The sequence below is a fragment of the Elephantulus edwardii genome, unplaced genomic scaffold (genome assembly GCF_000299155.1).
Source record: "Elephantulus edwardii isolate Elephantulus edwardi_28Jun2011 unplaced genomic scaffold, EleEdw1.0 scaffold00130, whole genome shotgun sequence".
Taxonomy (NCBI): Eukaryota; Metazoa; Chordata; class Mammalia; order Macroscelidea; family Macroscelididae; genus Elephantulus; species Elephantulus edwardii.
Window position 1 is genome coordinate 4,495,502 of NW_006399880.1, and position 12,101 is coordinate 4,507,602.

The following is a 12,101-nucleotide window of genomic DNA, read 5'->3' on the forward strand; positions in this document are numbered from 1 at the left end:
ATTTGTGTACCGTCAAATTGGATCTGACTGGTACAGGAGGCGATTGTTCCTCCTTCTTCAGCAGAGCATCTAGTGGATTTGAACTGAGCACGTCTGGGATTGCAGTGCAGTTTCCTGCCACTAGGCCACCAGAGCTCGCCAAATATAACCATTTTTACCCTCAAATGAAGAAACACTTTGCTATGAAGAGTATTTACCACAAATGATAACATAAAAGTTCCACATTATCTTGGAGAAAAAAGGAAAGTTACACGTGTATATATATAGACACACACGCATTTAAAAAAAAAGTATCTCAGGGAGCTCTGGTGGCCTAGTGGCAGGAAGCTGCACTGCAATCCCAGAGGTACATGGTTCGAATCCACCATATGGTCTGCCAGAGAAGGAGGGGCAATCTCTTCCTGTACCAGTCAGATTTGATTTGACTTTTTTCGTAAAGTATCTCAGAGGCACAAGAAATGTTAGTTTGAAAAGTGGAAAAAATAGTTCATGATTGAAGCAAGACTTGGCTAACAAAAAAATGTGAGCAGACTAGCTGAACTGTGATTGAGTAGGCAATAAGGATGTGACAGAGCATGACAGTCTACATGAATGACCCCAAAAAGTGCTTTTGCTGTTTTTATAAGAGAACTATTTTATCTCTTTCCCATTAACTGTAGATAAATGGTAATACTAGGACATGAAGGCTTCTCATATTCAAATCTATCTTTATGTAGGAGAGATCTTATTGTTGGGGAGCTAGGTTAAGTCCAGGATTTCTTTAGAGAAACCATAGAAATAGCAAAAACTTAACATTCCTTTCCTTATATCAGAAAAAAATGTACATCTATGTTTTTCCCCTCAAATACGGCTATATCTGTACGCTCAGTTTTTAAAGCCATCTCTTTTTTTCATTCACCCAACAATAGTTGAACCCTTAATGTTTAGGTTCTAGAATAAGCACATTTGAATTACTGATAATTTTCTAGCTTGTGCATGCTAACTGGGAAATTTTAACTAACTCTACCACCTCTACCTAGTTAAGAATTCAGAAAGCTTTCATTGTAGATTTATGGTTTTATTTTAAACAGTTAATGATTTTTAAATAGATGGGGGAGGAAATCACAGATCACCATTAAAAAGTGATTATTGGCCAATATAATTTTAAAATTGTGTTTTGCCTTGTAATTTAACATCTGTTTTCCTGGATTTTTTCTTTTTTTTTAGGTTTCTAAGCATGAATTGAAGAACAAGAAGCAGAGCAGATGATTGGAGCAGCATTTGTTTCTCCCCAAAATCTAGAAATTTTAGTTCATATGTACACTAGCCAGTGGTTGTGGACAACCATTTACTTGGTGTAAAGAACTTAATTTCAGTATAAACTGGCTCTGGGCAGCGCTGGTGATGCTGTATCCTGAATTGTAGCCGCTGTAATTGTGAATATTAACTGAGATAGTGAAACATGGTGTCCAGTTTTCTACTGCATTTTTTCGAGTGGAAAAGTTAACTAAATGGTTGACACAAATTGGTGGAGAAATTGTGCATATGCCAATTGTTTTGTTAAAGCCTTTTATTTTGAACTATACTGCTTTGAGAAGTCATTTCAGAAGAATGGCATGAACAGTCTTCAGCCACAGTTGTGATGGTTGTAAATGCTCACAATTGTGCATTCTTAGGGTTTTTCCATCCCTGGGGTTTGCAAGTTGTTCACTTAAAACATTCTCAAAATGGTTGGCTTCTTCTTTGCAAGTCAGCTGATACGGTAGCAACCAAAGATTCCAGTGTTTGAGCATATGAAAGACTCTGCCTGCTAACCTGTGCTAGAATAACAGCATCTAAAGTGAAGATTTAAGAAACTTAGTGACTACTAGATTATCTTTAGGACTCTGCATTAACTCTATAATGTTCTTGGTATTAAAGGAAAAAAAACCCACATATTTGTCACAGAAAATTAGTTACCATCTTACAACTGAACATGTATGTATGTTGCTTAGATAAATGTAATCACTGTAAACATCTATATGATCTGGGATTTTGTTTTTATTTTGAAATGGGAGCTTTTTTTGTTTACAAGTTCATTAAAAACTAAAAACTTTCTGTAAGGAAATGAAATTTTTTTAAAAAAACAAAAATGCCTTGCTAACTTACTATGAATTCAAGATCTCCCCAATTTTTTAATAGACTACTTCAAGCCATTTGTTAAGTATGTTCCTTTATAAATCATTTTTTATTTAATGTTACAACTATTCTCAGTTTTTTTTGTTGTTGTTTTAAAGTTTTGTAAATTTTTGGTTTTGGTCTGAAGGGGAAAGGCATTCTTTCATTTTCTTTTTTTTTTTTTGTTTTTTTTTCTCCCTCCTCTTAAAGTGACTTGCAGCCACAATTCCTAGTTCTGCCAATTCCAGGACATGGTATTGTAACTCCTGCTGCCTCTGACTTTACAGCTGGACTGATTTTATTAAGAATAAAAGCGTTAAAGGGTTTAACTATGAAATAAAGTTTTCTTTAAAATGTTAGTGAAATAATTCTAACGAGATTGAATCTTGTTCTTGGAGAGCATCACACTATGTGAGACTCATGTGATTGTGGACCCTCCTGGCCCCACCCACTTCCATAGGTTATTGTGGGCTTCCTCTCGTCAAATCTTATTTCTGAACTCTTTTTCTCTAACCCAAGAGAAAGAAAACTTAGGGTAATTCTTTAAATAGTGTAATTTATTCATTTGTAGCATGTCAGAATAAATTAAGAAAACATTTGTGTGAAAACGCAGCCGGGAGCCTATTGTGTAAATGTGGGTATTTTGTACCATAACCTTGAAACTGTAATTTGATACTGTTTGGTCAGATTGTCAGGTTTAATTTGTATTTGTTAGGTTTTTATTATTACTTCATTTGAAATATACTTTAGCAATAATTAATTTCATGATCACCATATTTTATGATTTAGGGGTGTGTATTAGTACCATAATTTGGAGAAATATTAGTACGAACTTCTTCGGGTAGGCAAGCTTCCTTGTTTCTTTTCTATTCACCTTTGTGAGTTAAGATAATTTGTTTTCTTGATTAATAAACCCTTTGATACTTTTAGCCAGAAATCAGTCTCATAAAGCTATTTTTGAGTATAGTTTGTGTAAAATAAAAATGTTTAGCTTTGGTGATAACTTTTCCAAGCTGAACTCCCTCTAGCAAGATATTTTTCAGTGCTTTTATTTACTATGCACTTAGACTATGCACTTTTCTGAAATATTTTTGTAACACTTAACTTTTTTGTAATTTTGCCATTTGAAAAGGTTGTGGTGTAGTTGGTCTGTAATTAAGTTGCAGATTTAAAACTGTTAGCTTTGTAAATCAAAATATAGGTGTCTTGGTATATTATCATTCCATCTGCAGCTGGAGCTGGAATCCCATATGATCTTCTAGCTACCATTCATTTTCTTCGCAGTGCACAAAAGAAGAATGTGAAATTCAGTGAATGCTGTTATTAATCCTGTCTGGAGATGAATCTCATTTCACCAAATTTAAATTCTTTTTCACTAAAATGTTGATACAAGTTGAAGATACATCACACTGAATTTGGAAGACCTCACCACTTAAGGCTCCACAGTGGCATACTCAGCTGAACTCTAGGTTACTACTCTTTACTTTGTTCACTCAATGAGGGGTGTGGTTTTTTTAAATGTTGGGAGATGGCCATTCTAACTACTGTTGAATGTCTCTGTTTTGGGAAGGTATAATAAGAAAATAAAAAAGAATATATATGAAGGGAGAGACTCATCATCTACTCCCATATGGTGGTTTTTATGCTATTATGGCCGACTACAAATGGAATTTATTTTTTTTTTAACCTTGCTTTTAGACTGTCCCGTCATCAGGTGTTGTTTTTGTTTGTTTGTTTTTTTAAAGGGATTTCTAGAATTCCTTTACTGTAGGAAAAGTCTGTTACTATAAGAATATCAAAAGAATGTTAGAACCTATGTTGTTGAGGTAGCCTTTTATTGCTAGAAATCAGTAAGGGTTTTTTGGATTTTTTTAACTCTTGACTCAACCATGAAAATGTTGATAAGAACAGATCACCTGCACATTTCGGCTGAGCTGAATATTGAGTAGGCATCAGTGCAGGTGAACTGCTGGCCTTTGGCCAATTGAACACTTTTTAAATAGAATCCTGTGTTATTAGGCTTTTTGAGATACAATAAAGAAGTATATAAACAGATGGAGAATTAATGTCTCCAAAGTGTACTGTCCCAGTTAAAATCCTCACTTTGTGAGAATATGAACTGTGGCTTACCTTTTTAGAAGAATTTTTTCATACGCCAAAGATTATAATTAAACCTTAGCTACACATTCTGATTCATTATCAGACATACTGATGAAGTAAGTTATTTTCTGAAATAGCCTTGTTAAACCAGTTTTTAGAACATATTTAAAAGTAATGAAAATACTGAACAGTGGCAGAGCCATTAAGATAACTAATTGTCAAGGAAAAGTTAGTTGTTAAACAAGTGCTCTAGGTGATAAAATAGTCACGTTTGAGACCAATGGCTTCCATACTTCGATAAAATGTTTAAGTTTTATTCCCATTCAGCCTGGTTGGGTGAATTGAGTTTCTCTTACCTTTACCCCATCAGGTCCCTTGAAAATTTTGAAGGAACTCCTATTACTGCCTATTCTATCAATCTATCCTGAAACAAAATTAAGAAGTACAAGTATGTTGATGTTCAAAATGGAAAATGTGGAATATTTCAGTATCAAGTATTGGGAACAATAGTTAATTTGTGTTAGAGCCTCCCAAGGCCTAGGTCAAAGTATCTAACTCACTGCATTATATACATAAATGGAAGAGGAAAATAGAGACAATGAGATCATAATGAGCCAACTAGAGAATTCACTCTAAGAGCTAATGTTTGTCCAAGATACTTAACCATTTATCATCACAGTTGAATGTTTTTCATATAAGAATTTGCATAGGCATACAAATGGTTTGAAGCAGTTTGAGCCTTATCATGCATATGCATGACAAATAACACTGGTTAACTTTGTCAGGTAATTCAGAAGTGCGCTGGACAGTCCTGAATTGCCAAAAGCTCACCATTAACAGAATGTGACAGGTTTCTCTAGTAGAGATGCATACACGGTAGTGACTGGGAATAGTGGTGATGGTTTGATCAAGATACCTGGAAAGGGGGGTTATCATTTCATTTGAATATAAATAAAAGTTGGAGAAGTGGATGAAAGAACCCATTGCTAGTGTGAAGATGACAAGGTAGAATGCCTTACTCTATTAAAATACTGTAACATTTGCTGAAGATGAGCATAATTTCGTTTCAGTTCCAAATTCTTAGTGATTATGGGCCTAACCTTTCATATTAAGTTAAAATTGTGCAGCTTCATGAAACTGAATTTTAATGCCTAACCAACAACGTAGGTGTTAAATACACATTTATATCATTTAAAATTCCACATCATTTTAACTTTATTTCCATAATTAAGGTAAAACTTTTCCTTACTGACAGATTTTTTAAAATTACCTCCAGAATAAATTGTGTTTAACATACTAAATTGTTACGTGATCTTGGAATTAAAACTTCAAGACTAGTTAGATGAGACTTGAATTTCAAGTCCTCTCTGGCATAAAATAACTTGTACACAGTCTACTTTTTAAGATTTGTAACCATTTTCCTTTTACCATTTTTGTAACTATTTTGCTTTAAATAACAGCAAGAATAAAGAAAAGGGTCCCATTCCCTGTACATGTTCAGCAGTTAGCATTTAATCCATCAGCTATCACACACTTGCTCTCTAGATAAAATGGAGCATTATTATTCATAGCTTTCCTACTTAGAAATTCACCTACATGCAGTTACTTTGTGACAACAAAGTCGACTCTCAGTGCACAACCATAATTTCTGGAGATAGACTTGGAGAATAATTTGAGCCCGCTGCCATGCTGCACTCACATAAGTATCTATTTCTCTTTAGGTCCACATTGCTCAAATTTTTATACTTTGATGGTATTTTACTCTTTTAAGGTAATCCCCAAATAGAAAATGTACTATTTGGTGTGCAAAAAGAAATGGTCTACCTTACGGAGAAAATAGACATGTTAGATAAGGTACATTCAGGCATGGATTATTACTTGAGTTACTGGCTATGTATTCATGAGGTGGTTGGTTGGATTGATTTATTAGTAATATGCCTTTAAACAAATAAGATGTGTTTGTCAGATGAGGAAACCGATAACCTAATCGTCTTAGGAACCTAATCCTTCATTTCTCTTAGGATCAGTGGTATAGGTGTTGCTAATTCAGGGGTCCTGAAGTCCACTAGCCACTCCTTGAGAGAAAAGGGGGTAGTCTCTTCTCATGAATAGCTCCAGTCTTGGAAAACCAATGGAGGCTTGCTGTGAGCCAGAATTTCCTTGATGACAGTGGCTACTAACTTGAGAATAACTTGGAACCAGCTTTATATGTGCTCTTCATTCCTCTGTTCTCCACCTACCTTTAGTGGAAAGCTAAGTGCTTTTTAAGGGGTTATGGAATCCTATTCTCTGCCCCCTAATGAGAATAGATTGCCTAAGACCAAAGACATACTCTTTTTTTAAAAAAAAAATAATTTTAATGAAAATTTACAGAGACTGGATTTCCATTCATTCATTGTTGCACTTTGCTCCCTGCCCCCCCCCTTTCCTCCCAGTACACTCTTTTTGAAAAGTTACCTCATTGTTTTACAGTCCCTCCCCCCAGGTCCATTCCACTATGTAGCCTTCGTTCTGGACTCCTGTCATGACAATAATACCTAATCACATATCCCTTTTAAACAGTTTTCTCCCTCATCTGTGTTAATGCAGTATATGTTATTTATCCCATCTTTCTCACAAAGACGTACTCTTGAATGCAAGCAGAAGTGTCCATTTTATTTCCTGATTCATTCCACTTAATAACATCAAGCACTTTGTCCAAAACGTTAAGGGCATTCAGTGTGTTCTTGGTGTATCTCATTTTTTGGAACAGTTCTTCAGGTTTACATACCCTTAGATAACATACTTACTCTTCATCTCTGTCCAGAGAGGGTTTTGAAGCAGTGTTACCATAGTAGCAATGACTTAAGATTTAATAAAGGGTGAAGGGGTGGGAAGTCAGTGAAATCAAATGAAACATGCAGAAAAGCACAGGAGCACTTGAAGTATTTATATGAGCTTAAATAGGTGCATCACCAAAATAACTTCTAACCCTTTAAAATTAGGAGTGGTGCTATGCTTTGTAAATGAGAGAAAGTTCCTCATTAGACAAAAACTGATTCTTCATAGCCAGTTTAAGCAACTAAGATTTTTCACATTGTTCCTGATCTAGGACATTTTCTATAGTACCAAAATTAAGTTGGATACAAATGAGGCCTGCTTAAATCAGGTCTGAGAGTTAAGGAGCCAGAAAATTGTGTGATTTGCTAATCTTCAGGAGTTCCTGGGGTCCTTGGAGGAAAGGCATGCATACTTTTCTGTTACTGAACTCCCTATGGTGCTGTGTTCTGTTCTGGCACACGTGAGGTCACATGAATCTTAGAGCAATTGATGTTAGAACTCTTCCCTCATGAATCATAGCTACAGAAGAGCCTGTTTATAATTAATAATTTATGGTTTTAATCTAAACATCACAAAAAGAAACTGGCATTTTGGGGGGGGATTTTAAATGGCAAAGGAAATGAGTGCCCCTTCTCAAACCAGTAAGTAAATATAGCACACTCTTAAAAGGTTTGGGTGACATCCAGGCGTAACATTCACAAAGGCAAATGATCTACCTAAGTGAATATTGACTGCAGTCTTTAAAAAGTGTTGACAGCTAGGCAAGTGCAATTATTGGGCTTTTTACCTTCCCAGAACAAAAAAGAAAAAGATGATGTATGTAGCAAGTTTGTTAAAAGGGCAAGTGGATCACACAACTCTCCTGACCTTTCCCAGAACATTGTAAAATTGACCACATCAGAAGATTCTGGAAAGAATATGGGAATATAGAAAAGCAATATAGTACAAAGGAGATACCTGACATAAAAACAAAATGTAAATAAAGTAATAGTTAAATCTCAACCTCAAGAAACAAATTTCTTGCCACTGGGTCAATAGGCAACATTTTGATAGGGAAGACCTTGAAATTGTAAGCCATTTAATTTTTAAAGGATTCACAATACACACGTGTTGGTAGTTTGGCACTGTCAAATATGGCAGCAACCTGTGATCTAAACCGTCTTGAGCCATTCTCTACGTCTGATGTGCTTGAGCCCATTGCTGCACTTACTGTTGATGCATTTCACAGAGGGTCATCTGACCTTCCACATTTCCGAGCATAATATCCCTTTCCAAGGAATGTTGTTAGGTGCTATCACCCACAGCAACCCTTTGAACAACTGATCTGTCAGTCCACCTGGTTGAGGGTCTTCCTCCACTGACACTTTGCCTTTACAAGCATTCTGTCCTTCAAAGAATCCTAGTAGCATGCCTGAAGTATGTGAGGTGAAGCTATCATCTTACTCCGGCTGCACACGCGTTTGGTCTTTTGGCAGACTATGGCTTGTGCTCTTCTCCAGCTTCACAGCTCAGTAGCATCAGTTTTTCTAGCATCCTCATTCATTCATTGTCAACGCTTCAAATGGATAGCTTTGTTCTCAAACGGACGTCATTACTCCTCAGCAATTTGGAGAAGTCCCTAACTGCAGATGTTCCTAGTTTACTACGTCTCCTGATTTCCTGAGTACTGATACCAAGAGTGTTCATTTGGATCCAAGTAAGATGAAGTTGTTGACAGTTTCAACCTTCTCGCCCATTTATTGTGATGTTACATATTGATCCAGTGGTAAGAACTTTGCTTTACATTGAGATGCAGTTGCATTCATACTCTGCTATAGTATTAAGTCATATTCTTTGATCTGCCACAAGTGCTTCAAATTGTGCTCACTTTGAGCAAGCAAGGTTGTGTTCATCTTCATAATGTAGATTATTGAGTCTTCCTCCAATCTTGGTGCCATATTCATAAAGTCCAATTTCTCAAATAATTTGTTCAGCATACAGCTTGAATAGGTATGGAGAGCATATAATCCTGATGCACACCTTTCCTAACTTTTAACCATGTGTTCCCTTGCTGTGTTCACACACAACAATTAAGTGCTCTGGGCTTCCAGTTTTTCTCAATGTTAGCCATAACTTAACTCTAATCCATTCAAATGCCATTGCATAGTCAATAAAGTATTTAATAGATATTATTCTGGTATTTCAGCCAGATTCCATCTGATGTCAGCAATTATTTCCCTGGTGCCATGACCTCTTCTAAATCCTGCTGTTCTAGCCATTTCCCCCCGTGATCTTCAGCAGTGTTTTGTTTACATATTTTTTGCTAGTTTCCACATTTAGTTGGAATGATCAAGTTTTGTACTTTCAGTGACTTAATTCATTGCAAATACTTTAAAAAAAAAATCCCAACCCCAAACTGCTACTTTACACATGTAACTCACCTGAGGAGCTGCATAGGCATCAGATTGATTACATCTGTGGAAGGAACTGTTGGGGAAAAGTTCAATAATCAACAGTCAAAACTACACCAGCGGCTGACTCTGGATCAGACTCTCAGTTACTCATGTACCAGTTCAAATTGAGGCTGACGAAAAGTCCATGAGAACCAAAATAGGATTTTAAATTTATTCCACTTCAATGTCAAAACTCTTTAGAATATCCTTGAAGCATTGAACACCAATGATTGAAGACCAGATGAGTTGTGAGATTTCATCAAAGATACCATCTTGGCAGTGACAGGTCATTGCAAAGACTTTCTTTTTAAAAAAGTGTATATCAGAAATTTTTATGTGCCATCTGGTCACCTATGTCTCATAGTGTCTTTATGTACAACAGCTCTGAACTCTGCCCTGTCTTTTTAGTAGGTCTCACCATGACACACCCATCCCCAGTACCCCCCTTACTATGTCAGTCCATCTCCTCTGAGGTCTTCCTTTCCTGTGTTGACCCTCCACCTTACCAAGCATGATGCCTTCTCCAAGAACTGGTACCTTCTGGCAACCTGCCCAAAGTATGTGAGATGGAGCTTCAAAATCCTTGCCTCCAAGGATCAGGCAGGTTTCACTTCCAGAACAGACCTGTTTGTTCACTTGGTAGTCAATGGTAATGTTCCGTACTATCCAGCACCACAACTTGAAGACATTAATGATTTTCATCTCTGATGCATAGCAAGTAATTGCGAAGACCATGGCCTGAAGCAGGCACACCTCAGTCTCCAGACTGACATCATTCCTTTTCAATACTCTGGAGAGGTTCCTGACGGCAGATTTCACCAATGAAATTTGACTTTTTATTTTTTGACTTCTGGTGCCAAGAGTGTTGATTGTGGAGCCAAGCAAGATGATTAATAATCTGAATTTTTTCTCCATCTGTTATGGTGCTGCCAATAGGCACATTGGTGAGAATCTTTGTCTTCTTTTTTTTTATTAAATTTTAGTAATTTTAATGAACATTTACAGGGATTTGGGGTTTTCATTCCTTCATTGCTTTTTTTTTTTTTTGTCTTTACTTTTTTAATTAATTTTAATGAACGTTTACAGAGTTCTTGGATTTCCATTCATTCATTGTTGCACTTTTCTCCCTGCCGACCACCCCCCTGCCCCAGTTCACTCCTCTCTTTCATTCTGTCTTTAATAGTGACAATGACATTTTTAAGCATAAACCATCTCAGAGAAACTCTTATTAGGTGCTTTCGAGTGCCCTTCGACCTCTGCTGCCCCTATAAACAACTGACCTGAGGCCTGCCCTGTCCTGTGACGACCTCACTGTCTCTGATATACGTGAGCCCATTGTTACAGTCACTGCTTCAATTCATCCTGTTGATGGTCTTCTCTTTCGCTGACCCTTCACCTTTCCAAGCATGATGTCCTTTTCTAAGAACTGGCGCCTTGTAACAATATGCCCAACATATATGAAATGAAGCTTCACCATCCTTGCCTTCAAGGAGCACCCAGACTGCACTTTCTCCAAGACATGTCCTTTTGCCGGTCTGTGGAATGTTCATTACTCGGCTCCATCACCACAGCTCAAAGGCATCAATTCTTCTTTCTGTCATTCTTAGTCATTGTCCAATTTTCAGACGACTAGCAAGTGATTGAGAAGACCACAGCCTGGATGTGGTGCACCTTAGTCTTTAAACTGACTTCATTGCCCCTTAACACTTTGGAAAGGACCTTAACAACAGATTTCTCCAATGCAACAAATCTTTCAATTTCCTGACTGCTGTTACCATGAGCTTTGGTTGTGGGTGGTTCAAGCAAGATCATAATTGACAGCTTCAATCTTTTCTTTTACAACCTGTTGGTCTGGTGGTGAGGATTTTTGTTTTCTTAATGCTGAGATGTAATCCATATGGAAGACTGACCTTTGAAACTAGGCTTCCTATAATGTCATGAATGTCCTCCGTTAAATACAAGTGTATAATGATAAAGTGTGGGAGTATATAATGACCTCTCATGATCTAATAAGCCAATAGTTGTAGGATTCAGGGTGGGATGGAAATGCTTCTTAATCCCATTACAGCCTTAAACACACATCAGAGGAGTTCCTGTAGGGTGTGGCCTGTAGCACCTTCTCTCCATAGAGGTAAAGGAAGTGAGCCAAGCCAGGGGCATACTTAGTTCCACCAGGAAGTAAAACAGTGAGTGGTTTTGGACCCCACTGCCTGTGTGGGGCAGTTCCTTGGCACCTGTGAGGGTAAGACACATGGGGGTCTCCAGGGAATGTGGGTCATTAATACTGAAGGAAACAAAGACTTTTCTGTATGACAGATGGAGAGAGTGGTCATTCCCCTAGAGCTGCCATTCACAGGGCATCCTGGTGACTCAGTGGTAAGAAGCTGTTCTTCTGCTGTCCCTGCAGACCAAGGTATCCCACCCAGGAGCCCCCTTAATGAAGCTTCTTTAGCTTACTTTCTTTCTCTAGTCCCTTCCTTGAGTCCTTGGCCTTATGTCCAGTGTGAAGACCTAACATTGTGCGCCAAAACCCAGGAGAGGAGTCTAGGCATGTTGTGCTCCTGCCCTCTTCTGGGGAAAGTGTGGTGCCCCTCACTCTCTTGAACCTACCAG

At 37.4% G+C, this 12,101-nt stretch overlaps 1 protein-coding gene across 3 annotated transcripts in view; it reads left to right on the forward strand.

Annotated features, from left to right (window-relative positions):
• CSNK1A1 (casein kinase 1, alpha 1) overlaps positions 1-2,215 on the forward strand; it is a 43,449-nt gene extending 41,234 nt beyond the window's left edge. Inside the window, exon 10 of one of the 3 annotated variants that reach the window (XM_006893709.1) lies at positions 1,207-2,215. In XM_006893709.1, the coding sequence (XP_006893771.1) occupies positions 1,207-1,214 (8 nt within the window). In that variant the 3' untranslated portion in view covers positions 1,215-2,215. The remainder of the gene's footprint in view (positions 1-1,206) is intronic. The other 2 variants (XM_006893708.1, XM_006893710.1) reach the window with 2 other exon arrangements.
• The last annotated feature ends 9,886 nt before the right edge of the window (positions 2,216-12,101 follow it).